Source organism: Diabrotica virgifera, chromosome 9, assembly GCF_917563875.1.
Source record: "Diabrotica virgifera virgifera chromosome 9, PGI_DIABVI_V3a".
NCBI lineage: Eukaryota > Metazoa > Arthropoda > Insecta > Coleoptera > Chrysomelidae > Diabrotica > Diabrotica virgifera.
Genome location: NC_065451.1, coordinates 207,073,641 through 207,094,375, shown reverse-complemented (window position 1 = coordinate 207,094,375; position 20,735 = coordinate 207,073,641). Strand labels below are relative to the sequence as shown.

The 20,735-nt window shown below is 32.5% G+C and overlaps 1 protein-coding gene across 1 annotated transcript; it reads left to right on the top strand.

Moving 5' to 3' along the window:
* The first annotated feature begins 400 nt into the window (after positions 1–400).
* Positions 401–19,457, top strand: LOC126892809 (endoglucanase-like). The gene is made up of 4 exons (XM_050662544.1): positions 401–545; positions 4,878–5,127; positions 12,449–12,609; positions 19,098–19,457. The coding sequence occupies exons 1-4, from the start codon at positions 509–511 to the stop codon at positions 19,388–19,390; spliced, it is 741 nt and encodes a 246-aa protein (XP_050518501.1). The 5' UTR covers positions 401–508; the 3' UTR covers positions 19,391–19,457.
* The last annotated feature ends 1,278 nt before the right edge of the window (positions 19,458–20,735 follow it).

Genomic DNA, 20,735 nt, shown 5'->3' with positions numbered 1-20,735 from the left:
AACTATTGACACTATTGTTGTCTGTCTGCGTGACCACAGATGCTCTTAACGATGCGCATGAGCCGAAACGCCAACAAACATTGGCGCAGTGTTGAAACATTATTATTTTTAGTGTAAAGGGACTTTCCGGCCACCCTATACTATTCAAATTAATTCAATTAATTATTAATAACTGTATTAATTCAATTATAATTTTGCTCTTTTAGGTATTCACCACTGGGTGAATACTGACTATCACTTTGTTAACACTCATAATATGTATTGTTTATTATTTTGTATAAAATAGATTGCAATAAAATGGATGTCAAAAAAAATCTTTTATCTTCACACATGTAACCACTTAAAAGTACTTAAGTACTTAAGTAGTCAAATATAGGTATTAAAATTAGGTAATAATTTTTTATCTTGTCTACTGCCGTCAATTATTAACAATCTTAATATTTTGGATAAAAAAAATCTGTAAGAGCATTCACAGTCTGATCTTCACGTTAAATAAACCAACATCAGGATGAAACTATTAGTTGCTATTGCCTTTTTGGGATATGGTAAGAATACAGTTTTTTTTAAAGATTCAGCGATTCCAAAGTTTTATTTGCAATCATATCTTCTTCTCATTCGTTCCCCACAGCACTCTATTTTCCCAGTCATCTTTTCTGATGGAGGTCTCTTTCATAGCATTTCCTATGTAAGTTTTACTCATAGCAGGTCTTTCTCTCTGTCTTTTTCCTGGCGGGTCCGCGGGTCACAGTCCAGTATTCTTTTCGGCCACCTAAGCTCTGACATTATTTGTAGGTACATGCCCGTACCATTGGGTTCTGTTTTCCAATTTTTTCTAATTGAGCATTTTACTTCCATTCTGTTCCATATTTCTTCTCTTCTTATTATATCCTTTTTGGTGATTTATAGACATCTTCTCATAAAATCAAATTCAACTGCTTGTATTTTATTTCGTATTTTTGTTGTCATTGGCCATAATTCCGCTCCATATAGGGTATTTTTTTTATAATATTTAGCATTATGCTCTGAAAGCATTTTTTTTTTGTTGCAGAGTCTACTTGCAATAGCCTCTTTGAAAAAGGGTAGAGACCCAGAAACACTGTGTCAGAGGATGGCAAGAGACTCGAATTGAATCAAAACGAAAACGATTATTTTCTTTTTCTTTTTCATGCTTTACTCGGTTTTAGAGTACAAAATGACCAAGTGTTGTAAAGTATTCTGAGACGCATTGTTGGAGAAGCTCCTCCTAGCGGCGCCGCTTGATACTATCATATCTCGGTTAACAGAATCCTGACTCTTGGTCGAAATTTATTTTATTTTTTTTTGTTGTCGTTAATTACAGTGGTGTTTCATATTATCACTTCGTGCAGTGATTTCTTGGCTTGTTTTCTCCGTGCTATTTTGATATCTATATCTAGAGCTTCACGATATTCGATAAAAATATCGATATTGTATTGATATCGTATCGAAAACCAATACGATACGGATACAATACATACCTTAGCAATATTAATGTCGATACGATACTCATCTGAAGTCAATACAATACTCTTGTATTGTCGATACGCTTGCCTCGATATTATTGAAAATATCGATATCGAGAAAAAAAAATAAAACGCTACAGTTGTTTGATTATATTTTGTGGAATAGGTATTTAGATCATAATTATTTACATAAAAGTATTAAGTGATCTGCAACCCAAGCATCAGCTGTTATAATATTTTACACTTTAGTGCCTGAACTTGAAACTCTTGAGAGTGAGTAAATGACTGTTATGATTACACTGTTAAGTGGAATTTGTTTGAATATTATGGAAGTGAGTGATGATGACGCAAAAATAATTTTCAACAAAAATACTGAATTGCGATTTATTCCGAATCTCCGGGGACTTCCCTATCTTTTCAAAAGTAGTTTTTAAACAATAAAAAATTAGTAAGTTTTAGTCGACTTTCAAAGAAGCATTCAGCCATATTCAATTTTTATAAGAATCTATAAGTTATAAGAAATCTATTTATGTTAAAATTATTTTTAATGTAGTCTATTGCTAAAAATTATTAATATAGCTAAATGTTTTAATTTTAGTATACAGGATTGGTCGAAACTGAATGAATATTTCTTGAGTTTTCTCAAATGGAGCACCTTGTATTTTCGCATTGTAATGAAATGCTATTTTATGATACTTCATTATTTCCTATTTCTATTTATGATACTTCATTATTTGTGAGTTATTGTTGCTCAACATTAATTGCTACAACAATTACGTGAAATGTTATTTAAGCTAAGGTTGCTAAATGGTTAAAAAATCAATTACAATCATAAATTATACTTACACCATAATGCTTAAATCTGCAGTTTTTTCCATTTAAAAAGGGTGGATTTCACCCCTAAAATTCAAGAAGCGCAAGTTGGCACCATATCATTTTTGTTTCCTGAGGTATCCTCTAACTACTCACCAATTTTCATGAAAATCAATGGAGGTTCAACGAAATCGGAGGTTAAAACCTTCGATGTCTGCACTTTCGGAAATATAAAAAATAATTTTAAAGCAAGGGTGGATTTCACGCCTAAAATGCAAAGAGCGCAAATCGGCACTATGTCACCTTTGTCCCTTAAGAATCCTCTAACCACTCACCAATTTTCAAAAGAATCTTTTGAGGTTCAACGAAATCAGAGGTAATAGTTCAAATCCACCTTCAGTGACTGCACTATGTAGATTTTAAGAGCTTTGTTTAATAAAGATAATGATAAATGAATAAAGAATAGTATTTTTATTAATTTAATGTCTTTTTAATTATGTCAAAGATTAATATAATTAATAATCCTTTTTATGTCGATATTTTATCGATTAATTCATTCATAGGAGATTCTGACTAAGAGAAAGCTACAAAAATCTAAATTAGACTGATTATTTTTTAATGATTTTAACTTCCAATCGTATAGTAAGATAATTGATCAGATGTTTAAATCTGTCCAATCAGATTCAAATTATACTGAGAATTATCTGCTGTAGAAAATTACCGATAGAATTTTTTTAAGTAGATTGTTTCTGTTTAATGGAAACCAGTTTCCTAGTTTTGACAACTGTCACATTTACGAAAATATCCATAATATACTTATTAAAAAATAATCTTACGAATATCACACGACAGTAAGAATAAATAAGAAAATAGTGCTTCATTTTTACTCAAATTTGTTGTCATTGGGCAATAGCCACTCGAGCCCTGCAGGCTCTCCTGTATATTGCCAGACAACAAATTTTCGAAAAACTGTCGCATTATTTTCAATTTATTCTCACTCTCTTGTGATATTATACCCGATAATTTTTGATAATTTCCCGTCGTCAAGTATATTACGTCAGATGCCCTTCGTTGCTATGAAAAAATACATGCAGTGACATTAATGACAATAATTAATGTTTTAAAAATATTAAAAGTGATGACTTTCAACCGTAAAATATTTGTAACAACTGTGTGCTTAATTGTACTAATTAGTACTTACATAAATAAATTACAATAAAATTTTGGTTTTGAACAGTTTTATTCATGAAATAATCGCAACAAATTGCACTCGATCTCTAAAATTAATATAGAATTTTTCCCCCGTGACACTGACATAATTTCACTCGCCTTCGGCTCGTGAAATTAAAACTGTCAAAAAGTGTCACTCGGGAAAAATTCAATAATTTTAGAGCTCTTGTGCAATTACTACTGAGTATTGTATCGATAGCATATCGAAATCAATAGCAATACGATATTTTTATAAGAAAGTATTGACGATATCGATACTCGATACGATAATTCATTGCCATAACCAATACAATACTCAATACTTAAAAAATATCGATATTGTATCGTATCGTGAAGCTCTATCTATATATTTCATACAAGTACGATCTCGGCTTATCATTAACCCTAAATACTTAGAAGTCTTACAACTCTTAATAGTCTCTTCTACACTTAAGTTCAAATCTTACACATATTTATCTCGAGTCCTTATAGCTCATTCAGCAGCGTTTGGAAAGTTAAGATGGATACTAAAAAGCACAGAGATACAACAGTACCTCAAAATCCATGTATTGGATCAGTGCATCTTTCCTTTTCTGACGTATGGCTCAGGAATATGGACATTAACAAAGGCCGATATAAACAAAATAGAAATAACTCAAAGAAAAAAGGAAAGATCCAGGTTGCCAATAAAACTACAAGACATAAAATCAAACAAATGGATAAGAGAGAAAACAAAAGTAAAAAGTGTAACTGAACATATAACAGGGTTAAGCCTGGGCTTCCTCGAAAGCGGCACCGACAAACTGCGACCGTAACACTGCGATGAATTACGTCAGATTACGGTGAAAAATTCAAGGTTCTTCACTGCGACAATGGAATGTGCAAACTCAACAAGGGGTGGCTTCCAACGCATCCTTGGAAACCACCGCTATTATTTTGCGTGGTACAGTTTTTATGACGTCATTTATCGCAGCGTTACGCTCGCAGTTTGTTGGTGCCGCTTTCGAGGAAACCGAGTCTTTAAGCTGGAGATTTGCGGGCCACAATATGAGATAGGAAGATAAAAGTTGGAATGCTAAAATACAAAACTGGAGACCATGAACAGGAAGGAGAGGAAGACCTCAGATGCGTTCGAAGGACGATATTGTAAAAGCTACTGGAACTGACTGGAAAAGCGCAGCCAAGGACAGACAGAAATGGAAAGATTTGGGGAAGGCCTATATCCAAAGTTGGATAGAAATGACCTAAAGAAGCTATATACATATACACCAATTTCGGACAAATCATAGATCCTCAAAAATTTCTCTGAGAGATTTGACATGGAATGTGCCGTAATATTTATCGAACTGTTATTTTATTTTTCTTCAATTTCAGTTGCTGCTGGCTCTTTTGGTCGCTGCCCTGGTCCTGACATCGTGCCCATCCCTGGTGGTTTGAGTGGAGATGGAATCACCACCACATACTGGGACTGTTGTGCTCAAACATGCGCCCATCGCCAAAATGTTAAAACTGACAACGGCATTCCTGTTCAAACATGTGCAATCGATGGCACTACGAACATCACTATAGATCAAAACGGTATCGTTTCAGGATGTAGAGTAGGAGGACAGGCATTCGCATGCAGGTACATAAATACTATTTGTACATATACACACAAATAAAGTTATATTATAATATGGAATATATATGAAACTTATATATGGAATCACTATGTATTTCAGACCAATATTTTATTTCTTTTGAAAAAACTTGTTATTGTTGCGAAGAATAAAGGTTTTTATTGAAAATAAACAAGTCGATAAGACAATCAGATAGTACAGCTCCTTGCTTGAGTTGTAAATTGAACGGACATAAATAATCTAACTTTAACTTTAATATGCCTCATGTGGGGTTATAGAACTTACAACGGGGAAATATTATTGGTCTTGTGGAGCAAGTAATGTTCTCAGAGGGACTTAGCTGCAGAGCTAGGCGAAACACAGGGCGTTCTGTCCAAAACCCATGCTAGGAAAGCTCAAAAATAAAGCAAGGAAAAGTCGCCAAAAAGTAATACCGGCTCGCCACGATCGTTTAATTGTCCAATCAGCTGAAAGACACCCAACCATTTCTCACCTGCAGCACCAAAGGCAGCTTTTGGAAGTTACAGGTGAAACGATAAGAAGAAGAGTTCGTGCCAAGAAGTATACAGCAGGAGACAGTTATGGGTTCCCGAGTTATCCAGGCAGCACAATATTGATCGCCTAAATTGGTGTCTTCACCACCAAAACTGGAACATTGGGAATTGACAAAATGTGCTATTTTCAGAAAAAGTCAGCATTTGTGTAAATTCAGATGACCCACGCAATCGTGTACTTAGGGTCGATTTCTCATACCTGCGGTAATCTATGGTTCAGTTGAACCAGGTTCACTGGTGAACTACCGTTCTGTTTGGAATGCATTTCTCATTGCGCGTTCATGTCAGTGCACGTTGTACAGCTTTCGAGAAATGTCAATAGATGGCAAAAGGTAAAAAACTGTCGCCATTTTGAACTACCGTTTTTATGCTGTTTTTGAATAAAGTTAAATTTAAGTATTTATAGTCAAATAGTCATTTTAATATTTCCCAGGCAACCAAGTGACGTCATATAACGTTGAGGAAACGTCAGTTTTTGGTTGAATATAACACGTGTTTGAACATTACGTCATATAGACGTCTTTTGTAGGTGATTTTAAATACGTTAGATTAATGACGTTAAAATTACGTTTAAAAAACGTTTTAATTTCAGGCCTAAGTCTGACGTCACAAAATTGGGAGGAGCTTGCTTGTTTGTATCGACTCCAAACAATTTCGTTTAGGTATAGATAACGCTAAATGTTCATAAGAAATTTCTCATTTATTGTTTACGTGGTTTGTGCCTTGTGTGATAAAATAAGACTTTTCATTTAGATATTTAGTTGAAGAAACGTGTAAATTAAGCGATTTTTATGTGTTTTTGGTCAGTGAGTTAGTTTAATGCAGTAATTCTTCTTGACAACTAGTTGAGGTTATGTTTATTTGTTTTTAATTAAGCGTTAAATGAAGATATTAAGACAGCGTTAAATTAAGATATTAGTATGCTGGATAACTTGTTAATAAATTATTTATTAGTTTCATATATATGTTGTTTCAGTTTTGACACAGTAAGTAGGTATATATAACTAGTGAAAATTCTAAAATGTGAGGGCTGGTACAATCATGCAGAATCAATGATGCTTCTAGCCTAGCGCACAAACAATCTTAAACAAGTGGTAGTACTTATATCTTCGACACATGGGACGTAGGCCTATAGGTTTCATGTTATGTACCTATTTTTTATACTATTTTGAACCATCTGAAAGAGGTCAATTTTTTGGAAAGTATTAAAGACGTGATTTTACCGACGTGAAAAAAACGTAGATACGATTACGTTTTAAAATCGTCAAAATTATGACGTCAAATCGATGAGACAAATACACGTGATTTTCAACGTCAGTACTACGTCATAGAAACACGTAAATTGGTCATTTTTATGACGTGTTATCTACGTTATAAAAACGTCGTTTGGTTGCCTGGGTTATAAATAAATGTTATAAAAACAAAAATAATGTTATCGTTTATCGTTAGGCTTAATATAATAAAATAGGATATATTTATATTATGACAGCGTTTCGTGTTAATACAACGCATGCGTAATCCATGAAATCATCTGAACTGGGTTCAGAAATATTTGAACGGGCGAATTCCACCTCAAGCATCGTTCAAGTTTAAACTGCCATCGGTTGAACGTGAATTGAGAAAGACGATTTTGACTTTAAACTGACGTTCACTAAAAGTTCAGGTTAAACTGGAGTTGAACACGATATGAGAAATCGGCCCTTAGAGGTCGAGGAAGACAAGCAATAACGAAAACTGTCAGATCTGTTCACAAATATAAAAGGGAAAGTGTAATGTTTTGGAGAGGAATTGTGATCCGTAAAAAATTTAATCCTTTAATTTTCATCAAATCAACTTTAACTGCTCACAGGTATGTTGATAACCTGTAGTTAGGCCCTGGAGAGGTGCAACAAGAGAAAATTTCATTTTTATGCATGATAATAGACCTCCACATACCATTAGAGTGACTAGAGACATCATTGAAGCAAAATGTATCCCTTGTTTGGAGTGGCCTGCTTGCTCAGCCTAGCTTAACCTTATAGAGTATTTGTGGGATATGCTTAAAAGAAAAACTGGAGCTCACGGGGATAATCCATAAAACACCAAACGGCTAGTACAAGTTGCTCTGGAAGAATGGAGCAACCTACTACAAAAAAATGTTGATAATTTTATTAGGAGCGTGCCCACGCAAACTGAAGCTTGCATAAGGACTAAAGGTGATAACACTGACTACCAAAACAAAAACAAAAAAAAATAAATAAAAACAATTTAAACATTATTCGTTTTACATTGAAATTTTTTATGTTATTGACTTTAAAACAACTAGTTTCAATTTGTTTTTTAAATACTTTATTGTTTTATTTAATTGTTATGTATTTGTTAGTTTATGCAGACGATACAGTTATTTTAAGTGATGACATAAATGGATTACAACACCTTTTAAATGCCATTGACACAGTGGGAAGAGAGTTTGGCCTAAATATAAACTGTTCAAAAACAAAATACATGGTATTTAGCCGTTTGACCCATCAAGATTCACGGTTATATGTTGATGGTCATATAATTCAAAGAGTACCCAGTTTTAAATATCTTGGTTGCCATATTACTGAACAACTAGATCCAGATAAAGAGATAAAATGTAGAATCGAGATAGCCCGCACGACATTTTTAAAAATGAGGTCATTCTTCTGTTAGTAATGATACCTTGCAACTTCAACTTCGAAAGCGCATGATTAAATGCTACATTTGGTCAGTCCTCTTGTACGGTGTCGAAGCATGGACATTAAAAATATCCACCATTAACCGTTTGGAGACCTTTGAAATGTGGCTGCACAGACGTATACTGAAAATACCATGGACGGCTATGCTGACAAATGTGGCAGTCCTTAAGAGGCTTGATAATATCAAATATAGAAAGATGGCTTATTTTGGACACGTAGTATGGGGAGACCGGTATAATATTCTTCAACTTATTATGATGGGTAAAATCGAAGGACGCAGAGGAATTGGTAGAAAGCAGGCCTCTTGGTTGAAGAATATCCGGGAGTGGACAGGAATAAAGAAAGCAGAACACCTATTTAGAATAGCTCGAGACAGAGACAGTTTCGCCATGTTAATCGCCAACGTCAAGGGGACTTGATAGGGCACGTTAAGAAGAAGAAGTATTTGTTATTAAATTGCTTTAAAATAAATATTGTTTGACTTCGTGTGTTCGTCTTTTTTTTAATTCGCACGAAATAATAAGAAATATCAAATGATTCCATATAAGTTTGGTGGTGTGTATTAGCGAAAGTGTTTCAGTTACATAAAGGGTCTAGCCTAGCCGATTAAGATAGTAAAAAATGCCCCCAGCGATATTAAAAAGTAAGAATACCATGCTGTTCTATATCAAAAAGTATTCGACCAAAAAAATTTTTTACGTTTTAATCCACAACCCCACAAATAATTAAATCGTGTTTTTTTCATTTTTTTGACGATATATTCGTTTCTAATCATCGTAGAAACTTGTTTTTTTTTTTTAATTTGTATGATTTTTATTGCCTATAATAGCACAGTATTTTTGTCCAAAATTTTTCAAATTATTTTTGAAGTTATACTTCTTTACCGGCGATATGAGGGTGAATTTTAATAGGATTAAAACCTTTGATCCCGGCGCAGTCGCATTACAACTTTGTTCTGATTGGATATTCAAATGACATGACAAAAATTATCCAATATGGCAGCTGTATCACAGCTGTGGGACTGTGGTTTGGTTATGTATGGTGTATGGTTGTTGCGTTTTAAAATTTGTAGGAAGAGAAACAACAAACAAAAAGTTAGTTAATGGTTATACTGTCTTTTTAAATAGTTTTCATATTATATTTTTGGACTTATTAACATAGAAGAGATGATTGTTGCATGTCAATGTGTAAGCCCATCAAACTGTGACTAGTATGAGTGCCGCAAAATTACTGATAAAAAACCTATTAGCTCGAAGGCGCAGATAACTGTGGATAACAACAATCAACCGGGACGATCTACGATCTCGCTTATTCAAAGCTAAAGAATCTTACACTGGTAAGTGTTTTAAAAATAGTAGATCAAATTTTGTTATGATATTGTCAAATTGTGAAACGTCAAAATACCTATTTATATTTCATTTATTAACATTAATATTAATAATACAACTTGTGCAATTTGAAAAATGTGGTTTAAAAGGTTTTTTATTATAATTTTGTGTCTTTGGATTTGTCTTCCTTGGGCGTAAAATAATAAAACATTTATTTTTATATTTCACTTGTCACCGTGATGTGTAAATATGTATATCTGACACGTTAATAGTATGTGCCTTGATGGTCTTGTTGGTAGAGCATTGGACCAGGGATTGAGAATTCGCGAGGTTGTGGGTTCAATTCCCGGACGATTCATACTTTTCTCGTTTTTTTTTTAATATTTGGCATTGTCAAGTTTTGGTTAAATTTTGGTAATTATTGTTAATTTTTTGTATTGTAACTGTTAAGTATAGTAGGAAAAATGAAAGAATACCCATTAACGAACATATAAAACACGCTGTATTTTCCTGTCACCGTGTCACACAAAAAATTGGCCGGCGCAAGTACATGTAATAATTATTGTCACATGTACTTGCACTGGACAATTTTTTTTGTGATACGGTGACAGGAAAATACAACGTGTTTTATATGTTCGTTCATGGGTATTCTTTCATTTTTCCGACCGTAGGTATATTTATTTCGTTGAAGTTGCCAAAAAAAAATATATTATTTATTGAGTGTCAAATTATATCCATGATTTATTTTCCTATTTTTATAGGATCGGAATCATGATCAAAATAACGAAAAATGATTTTTCGGTATTTTCTTTATAGACTAGTAAGGATCTGTTTTTAGGTGGATGTGAGAGGTGGCATTCAGATTTTTGCGGATAAAGTTAGGTGATAACTTCGTTAATAATAGTTGATTTATGCTCCTTCTCAAATATGCCCGGAACAATAATAAAAAAATAAAATATTTAAAAATTTCAAAAAATTTCGTTTTTTTTCTAATTTTTTTGCTTATAACTTTAAAACGATTCATTTTGGAACAAAGTCGTATATGAATAAAACAAAAATAATTAAATTTTCTATTAGATGCGATTGGTTAAAAATGTTTGAATTTATCACCCTTGCTGCAAAATAGCAATACATATAAAATAAGGGGGCAAAACAAGCCTGTCATTATTCAATGATTTTCCATCACTTAGGTTACACTTGGAACCTTCCTAATTCGCTTAGAAAATTTTTGTAATGTGCTAAAACCGTACACCAAATTTCATTAAAATTGACTTACTAGATTTTGAATAATAATTTTGCAATCTAAACTTTTTTTAAAAAATTAAAATTTTTTAAAATCTTGCACAACAAAAACTAGAAAATACAAAGATTTGTCAATTTTTTTACATATAAATAAGCACTCCAGCTATCTAATGCACTTTACAGAATTGAAATCGGATTCTTTAAGCAGCCTCAGCAATGTTTTAAAATTATAAACAATTTTTTGGCTTATAAACAAATTAGTCCTGTGGCCAGGAGGGGGTGCTACGGGCTCCTTTATTTAGATGGACTTACCTAAGACTTTTATGTATTTTTTGACCCGTAGAACACGATTCTTTTGGGTAACAGTTGATCCGGATGTCGATAAGATTGTTATAAACAAAGAACTTGAGGAATTACATGACATCGATTTTTCGCAAAATAAAACATTTTTTTGTATTTCTTGGGTAATTCTAAGCAAAAAATGTTCTTACAAGTTTTTTCGTGGGATGCATAGTTTTCGAGATAAATGCAGTGAAACTTTAAAAAATTCGAAAAGTTGCAATTTTTGAACGCGAATAACTTTTGATTAAAAAATAAAATAGCAATTCTGCTGACAGCATTTGAAAGTTTAAGTCAAATTATACCGGTTTTAATTATTTGCATTGTTAAAAAATTTGCATTTTTTTTATTATTAAACAAAGCTATTTTTTTATAAGCCAAAAAATTGTTTATAAGTTTAAAACATTGCTGAGGCCCCTTAAATAATCCGATTTTAATTCAAGTGTATTAAATAGGTAGAGCACCTCTTTATATGTAAAAAATTAGCTAACTTCTAAATGGTCAACTTTTTGTTCAGAAAGATTTTAAAAAAATTGAACTTTTTTAAAAACATTTAGATTGCAAATTTATTATGCAAAATCTATTAAGTCGATTTTAATAAAATTTGGTACACGGTTTAAGTATGTCACAAAGAATTTCCTAAGTGAATTACTAAGGTTCTAAGTGCCACCAAAGTGGTTAAAAACATTGAACAACAACAGGCGAATTTTGCCCCCTTATTTTGTATTTAGTGCTATATTGCATAAAAGGTAATACGTTAAGACATTTTATTTCTCCACGACTTTGTTCCACAAGCAATCGTTTTAAAGTTATAAGCAAAGAAAAAAGAAAAAATGACGTTTTTCGAAATTTTTAAATATTTTAATTTTTTTATTAACGTTCCGGGCATATTTGAGAAGGAGCATAGGTCAATTATTATTACTGAAGGTGTCACCTAACTTTATCTGCAAAAATCCGAATGCCACCTCTCACATCCAAAAATATACGTTTTTTCACAAATCCTTACTAGTCTATTAACCCTTTTGACTCCTGATTAAATTTTAAAATCATTATCTGTCTTATTTTCTGCAAAGAGAAAAAGTGCGTCCCAAAGAAATCAAAAATATTTTTGGACCACTAGATCATAGCCTGTATATTATTTAATGTGGAAATTTTTACTTTCAGTAATCAACAGCCGTACGTCGTAAGTGACACCTTGGCACTAGGTTGGTCAGCTGCTTCTTTCACAGGTGGTATAGACAATTCCAAATGTTGTAGCTGTTTCTTGTTGTCCTTTAAGGACCAGCTAGCTGGAAAACAGATGTTGGTCCAACTTGTTAACAGCGGTAAGTAAAACATTTTTCTTCTTCTTCTTCCTCTTTAAAAGCTTCTGCTTGTTTATTGACGTACTAATACCTCTATGGAAAGTCGCCACTCTATCTTTTGCGAGGTCTGCCGATACTTCTTCTACCGATTGGTATTTATCTCTTGCTATTTTGACCACACGTGTCTCCCCTATTTATTCTGCTGTTGGGGTTACCCCATTCCTGTTTTCTATTTAGTGTCCATTCGTTTATACACTGTAAGTTATACTGTCTTCTAATGTCTGCACTCCTCTTTCGATTTCTCACCGTATTTCCTGTAATTCTTCTCAGTACTCTCATATTTGGCGTGTCAAGTAGTGTCTTTGTGTTGTGGCTGTATCGGGTCTTGTTTTTCATGCATATGCCATTATTGGCCTTACACTGGCTTTGTATTTAATGGCATTTTCTTTCCATTGCTCAATACTTATAATATCAATTTATATTTTACATCTGATTGGTTCTTTACTGATTAGTATTGTTTTAGCTTTCTGAGATGAAATTGTTATATTGAATTCTTTTGCTCTTATGTTAAATCTGTGGACTAATCTTAAAGCGTTTTACGTGTCTGCTCAAATGGGAACAGGGATAGAACCAACTATAAAAATACTTTGGGTTGAAATGGGGCTAAAGAAGAAGGAATAGGCATATAAAGCTTCTTGCGATACGGCAGCTCATTTGTTGTGCGGTGGCAGGTCGTGGAATCGTTAGGGGGTGTAAGAGGGTTTAAAGAAGACTAACTACCATAACCAAATAAGCAAAGGATACTTACACAGACTTGAGGACTTTCCTACTATTTAAAGAAATTTGGACGCCGTTTTAAAAATCCTCAAATTCACATATCGAGTACTTACTGGACATATTCCGTATTTATGGGAACCAATTGGGGGACATTCATCTTAGATTCCTCGTTTGGGTAAAACTGGACTATTATTTACCATCCTATGGCTTCTATGCCATTTCTTTTTCTTTACTCTAAAACTTATTTCACTTGTATTAGACATCTGGTTAATAATTCTCCAAAAAAAGGTTACAGAAATAAAAATAGGTACATTTTATAATGTTTATTTAAACCTTTAGACTTTACCATGGACAATAAAGATTTTACAATCTTTTCTATTTCCAAAAAATACACAAAGTTTATTATTTATTTATTATTTTTACATACATAATAACTTTTTAGAACAGTGTATCAAAACAAAGTTTGACTTATGCTGTCAAGTCAAACGTCACTGCCATTTTATCTAATTTACATAAAACTTTCCGAGAGTCCATGTTGAAAACAAACTATTAAAATATTTAAAACCTTTACCAAATTAATATCCACTTACAATTTAATTAAAAACAAATATTATTTCATACCTTTTTTAAACAAAATCCATCGTCACACTTCACACTTGGCACTTAACCAAAGTTTTCCATCCAAGATTGGGGAAGACATTCAATCCTAACCAAACAGGAAACAGTTGATACCAAATCAGAAATCTCATCCGGGAATCAGGAATTGAATACAGGAAAATTACCATAACATCATAAAAACAGCAAAAGCTTCTCAATACAATAGAATCGCACACTACTTTACCGGCATAACTACGTCACAATACTGTATACTCGATTTTCACATAAATATATCCAACGTAATGCTGTGAAATTTTGTACCAGTATTCCATAATATTTACAGGACAAATTGCAAGTCCTTCACTTCATTTACCATAAGGAAGAAAGCCATTTCCAAGCCGGAAAATGCGATTCTCTGTGAGTCTGTTGAGTTCTACCACGTGAAGTGATGTTTACCTTCAAAACATGCTTTTAGATCTAATTATTTTTCTTCGTCACATCTCTCGCGCCACTCGCGCGTCCAGCCGGTGACTCTTTCGGCTGAAAACATTGACCAATCGTCCGAGACAACTCAACGATCTTTCAAAATTCTGGCCAATAATAACAAAAATGCTTCCCGCTCAAAAGAAAGGGAAAAATACCAGAACTTTTCAAGGATTCATTCTAGAATAACGAATGTTTACACAAATAAACAGGAAATTTCCTAACGTTTTTCAATGTTGCGAAATATTGAAATGTTTCCAACAGGAGCGGCTTAGGAAATTTTAATGATATACATATAAACTGGCACAATAAATTAGAAAAACAGATATTTTTCGTGGGATAGGATATAAAATTAATGAATTCTATTAACAAAACATTGTAGCAGAAATTTGTAATGCTACATTCTTTGCAGACTATCTTCATCTTGGGTTATCAGTATTACGTCGTCGTAACAGAGTATTCTTACTTCTTTGTTTCCCATGCTGTATCCACTTTCTTCATCCACAATTAAATTAAAGAGCATAGGACTCAATGAGTTTCCCTGTCTTATTCCGCTGCCTATGTCTATAGGTTCCGTAAGTTGTCCATCTATTCTGACTTCCACATTGTAGTTTTGGTAGATGTTTTCAATAATTTTTATGATATTTAGGGGGACATCTCTATTATACAGAAAATGGATTATATCTTTGAGTCTTACTTTGTCAAATGCTTTCGTCAAGTCAATCAAAGAGTACCCCCCCCCCCGTTAAGATAGGCAAAATGCCCTCACTCCCAGAATTCAATTTTATTATTTTTTTACGTTCTATGCAACTAAAAAATGAGATAACGCGGATTTTTAGCTCGCCACCCCCCCTTACCCCTCCCCCCACAGCCAAAAACGTAGATTTTTAGATTTAATTTTTTTTAGTTGGGTTGCAATTGATTCAAAAATTTCAAAAAATTCACACGTGTAGCTGAGGCTTTTACAAAACATGTCTATTTTTATGGACCCGTAGGTTGAGTCTACATAACCTCAAATTTTTTTCTAACTTTTTTAAAACCTATAACTTTTTTTTGGAGGGGGCTGCAGGTCCAGTTTTTTTGCATTTTATGTATTTTATCAAAAGCTATCTCCCTGATTTTTTTCAGATTTTTCCGTCAGGTGCGCCATCTTGAAAAATCCGGAAAACGGTATTTTTAGGGGGTTTTTAGGGATTTTCTCCATTTTATAGACTGCAACATAGATCAACTGAAGGTTTTTTTAATAGATTATGTATAATTTGAAATAACTGAGTATTTTAGGATTATCAAAAATTGGGCAAAACACCTTTAAACCCCCCAAAAGCCATGTTTTTTTAAGTTATGTAAGGGTTTTTGCCGGCTTAATGATATTTTTTGAGATCGATACAGCCTGAATATTTTCTTTTCATTTTTTTACGTTATATGTCATTAAAAAATATGACTAATCGCATTTTTAGCCTACCACCCCCTCCCGTGCCCCCAAAAAACGTCAATTTTTCTATTTTTTTTTTTGTTTAGTTAAGTTGCAATTAATTTAAAAATTTTATGAGGCTTCTACAAAACATATCTATTTTAGACTCTTTAGACCCATAGGTCGAGTGTACAATACATATAACCTTTTATAACCAATACATATAAACTTTGAGTTGGTCACTTTATGACTTTCATAATAATAATTTTTAATCGAGTTATTAAGCCTTGAAAATGGCCAAAAAACGTTTTTCAAATTTTAAATTGCATGTAACTCGACAACAGTCAATTTTATAGAAAAATCACAAGAGACCTTTTTTGCTCAGGTTGATCCAGAGAATCTAAAACAAATTTGTCCTAAGTGAAAAAATTGATTTTTTGAATTCGTTTAAAAAATTGTTTAAACAATTTTCCGACCGCGGTACTGCCTGGCACTTTGTGGATTTGTTATAAGGATCAGTTTTTGAGTAAGTTTGTCCAAAAAAATGAATATGAATAATTTACCTAATGGGGACAAGCATACAGCATGGACTATTCGCATTATGAGCCAAACGAAAATGGTTTGGAAAACATTGAACGATAGATACTGTTGTAGATGTGAGTTGCGGAAACGGCAACATAACCATAGGCTGTTGTTCGCATGTAGCTGCCATAATATCATATTTATCGCATGGAAGAAATTTTACAAAAATCATCAAGTCAGCAGAATATCTTACAAAACTCTTTGACAATACAGGTTATACCTGTAATAGACGAAGACAGCGATGAAGACTTTAGAACTGTAAAGTGTAATACCAACGAATATACTCTCCGAATACTCTAAGAGTTAAGAGTATAAACGGAGTTATATATTCTTTGGTAATACTTTCTTTATTCTTTTTTATAGTGTTTTACGTGGCAGTAAACGTGAAGCAAAATGACATTTTAATAGGCAGAGCAGAGATATAGGATATGTAGATGATACAAGCACATGTTTGAATAATTAGAATAATCTAAGGTAATATTAGGGTACCTACTAAATACAAACTAATGAACAAAGAACAAAATGTTTTGATTCACAAAACGACAAGAAGTATGATATATTAAAATATTGTATGTTTCTTAAATTGTTTATTCTGTTTTATTTTTGTTTTTTTTTATCCTACCTAAAAGATATCACAATGACATCTTTACTTTATACAAAAATATTGCAAAAATTTGAAATTATTTTGTTAAATTGTAGTTTACTTGAGGACAAACTGAGTAACAGATATACTGAGAAAAAAATGAAAACGAAAAAATCATGATTTATTGGGCAGGTTGAGAGGGAGTAGGGCTAAAATTGAGCTTATTTTTAAACACATCAAACGTAAAAAAAACGAAACAAAATATTCAGGCTGTATTGATCTCAAAAAATATTAGGCCTGGATCCCGCGTACCAACAAAAGTTGATTAATAGCAAGCTGAAAATATGTTAATAGTTTAACGGTGTCTAGTCGGACAAACTTTGATGTAGGTATGGAAACAGGGGAAGTTTTAATTGTGAAACGTAATTTTAATTGTGGAACGTGTCATCTTGGCAAGTTTATGATTGTGAAAACTAGTAGGTTGTTTTTAAGTTTATTCAATAGCAAAGTATATAAAATATCCCTAAAAACTCAGTTATTTCAAATTATACCTACATAACCTATAAAAAAATCTTGAGTTAATCTATTTTGAAGTATATAAAATGGAGAAAATCCCTAAAAACCACCGAACAAATCAGTTTTGCGGATTGTTGAAGAAGGCGCACCTTACGGAAAAACCTGAAAAAGTCAGAAATATAGTTTTTGATAAAATACACAAAACACAAAAAAAAATAGACATGCAGCCATCACCAGAAAAAATATACGTACCTATTAAAAAACAAAAAAAAGAGGTTATAATATGTACACTCGACCTTCGGGTCCATAAAAATAGATGATCTGTAAAAGCCTCAACTTGTGCATGTGAATTTTTTGTAATTTATAATTTAATAATTATTAATTATTCTAAAAGGGAAATAAGCCACAATTTAACTAAAAAATGACCATTTAGAATAGTTAATTGCAAAAATGCCACAAAGAAATAGCTTCAGAATAACATTTGTAATTGCAAACCAACTTAAAAAAAAAAATAAAATCGAAAAATTGATATTTTTGGCTGTGGGGGAGGGGGAATAGGGGAAGTGGGCTAAAATTGCGGTGAGTCCTAATTTTTTAAATCATATAGAACGTAAAAAAAATTAAAAAAATATTCAGGCTGTATAGACCACAAAAAATATAATTAGACCCGCAAAAATCCTTGCAAAACTTTAAAAAAACATGGTTTTTGGGGGGTTTAAAAGTGTTTCGTCCAATTTTTGAATATCCTAATATACTCAGTTATTTTAAATTATACATAATCTATTAATAAAACCTGGAGTTGATCTGTGTTGCAGTCTATAAAATGGAGAAAATCCCCAAAAACCCCCTAAAAAAAAAGAGTTTTCTTGATTTTTCAAGATGGTGCACCCGACAGAAAAATCTGAAAAAAATCAGAGAGATAGCTTTTGATAAAATACACAAAATGCAAAAAAAAATAGACCTGCAGCCCCCTCCAAAAAAAAGTTATATTTTTTAAAATGCTAAAAAAAAATTTGAGGTTTTGTACACCCGACCTATGGGTCCATAAAAAAATGGATGTGTTTTGTAAAAGCCTCAGCTACACGTGTGAATTTTTTGAAATTTTTAAATCAATTGCAACCCAACTAAAAAAAATTAAATCTAAAAATCTACGTTTTTGACTGTGGGGGGAGGGGTAAGGGGGGTGGCGAGCTAAAAATCCGCGTAATCTCATTTTTTTATCGCATAGAACGTAAAAAAAAATAATAAAATTGAATTCTGGGAGTGAGGGCATTTTGCCTATCTTAACGGGGGGTACCCTTTATAAATATTGGTCTATTATACTCTAGTGATTTCTCAGTAATTTGCTTTATGACGAAGGTGGCTGGGAGAATATAGAGAACTCATAATGGGAAAAGCCAAAGAAGAAGAAGAAGAAGAAACTTTAAACCTTCTACAACGACTTCTTGTTAAAACTGTTAACAATTTCTGTTACTGCCAAATTTAAAATTTTTGTTGTAAATAATATTTTATATCAAAGATGTCATTTAGATTTAAAAATATTTTTATTTTGTAAAATAGGAACTGACTTGGCTTCAAACCACTTCGATCTCCAAATACCCGGAGGTGGTGTAGGTATCTGGAACCATGGATGCGATGCTCAATGGGGAGCTGGCGAAAACGGTTGGGGTAGAAGATATGATGGTGTTTCTTCCCTTGAAGAATGTTGTCTTCTACCAGAAGTTTTACAACCTGGATGCAGATTCAGGTTCCAGTTCATGGAAGGCGTGTATAGACCCAATGTTACCTTCCAAGAAGTACAATGTCCTGCCGAGCTTATTGCTGTTACTGCTTGTGGAAATTTGAATTATTAAGTTATACTTTTCAAAGATGTTCTGTGATCGATCTAATTTTTAATGAAAATATATATTTTTACTAATAGCTCTATCTTACTCATCCCTAATAGATAACCAGATAATTAAAATTAGGTGAATATACACTAATCTACAGAGGAGTAGTAAAATAAGGTGTAGAAAAGAAGGTGTAGCCTTACTAATATACCAAAGATATCAAAATCAGATCAAAGAGTGTCAATACGTATCCGAGAGGATTTTAACAATAAAGATAAAAATGAAGAAGGAAGACCTGAACATCCGCAGAGTCTCCGGCTGTGAACATAACAAGCCTCAAACAACAAAGGAAGCATTTAAGAGGATCGGTACGTATTTTCGACTGCAATGCTATTCAAATGGGGATTCATTTTTTTCGAATCCTGAGAAAACTAATAAGTATTTTTGAAAAATTTAAACGCAGAATGAAAGATTACGTTATTAGCGAGGGCCGAAAGTCCCTGAGAACTTCTATAATGTTTATTTAAATAAGTTACAGGGGTGAAAAACGAAGAGAAAATTTAGTGTGATTTTTAATTTCAAATATCTCATTCAAATTAAACTTTTTATTTATTCTAAGGGACTTTCGGCCCTCGGTAATAATTTAATCTTTCATTCTGCGTTTAAATTTTTCAAAAATATTTATTGGTTTTTTCAGGATTCGAAAAAGATGAACACAATGCCGTGGTAATATTTTCCAAATCTATCTTTGTCTTTCAACGCACTCAGCCGAATATAATATTGTCAGCATATATTGTCAGTCAGACACTGACAATCAGTGATAATTTTAAATATTTGACATTGCATCGGGAATATTTTGAGGTATTGATTAAATATTATTGATATATAGTGTATTTGATAAATAATTGATTTAAGACGTGAACTTAATAAAAAGTTATTTATTGTATATTATTTGTGGAAGATCCAAGCAGAGAATACATCAGGATAATATATTCTGTGATCCAAGTATTTTGTTGTTAAAGATGTTCAAAATTGTAAGCGTTCCATAACAATATATTATTAAAAAATCATTTTAACACTTTTCCTCTTTTCTCGATTGAGTATTAGTTTTTGTTGTACAAATAAATTATTACAATCACTGAATACATAGTTAATGAAAAAATTATCACATTTATTAACTGAATTAATAATTTGCAATTATAAAAATAACAGTTATCCAAGAACATTCAAAAGTCATCTCTTTAAATAATTAATGATGACATTTTCAAGTATACCCTATTCCACGAACATACGCCTGTTTTGGATTACTTCGACAACGAATATTTTACTGTGCAAAATAAGAAGAATGAAAGTAAATTGCAAATTACAT

Bases quoted from the DNA above. Each gene is read 5' to 3' on its own strand.
- LOC126892809 (XM_050662544.1), top strand. From the start codon at position 509: ATGAAACTATTAGTTGCTATTGCCTTTTTGGGATATG. The intron at 546-4,877 runs GTAAGAATACAG...CTTCAATTTCAG, and splicing joins TATTGCCTTTTTGGGATATG to TTGCTGCTGGCTCTTTTGGT. The intron at 5,128-12,448 runs GTACATAAATAC...TTTTACTTTCAG, and splicing joins GGACAGGCATTCGCATGCAG to TAATCAACAGCCGTACGTCG.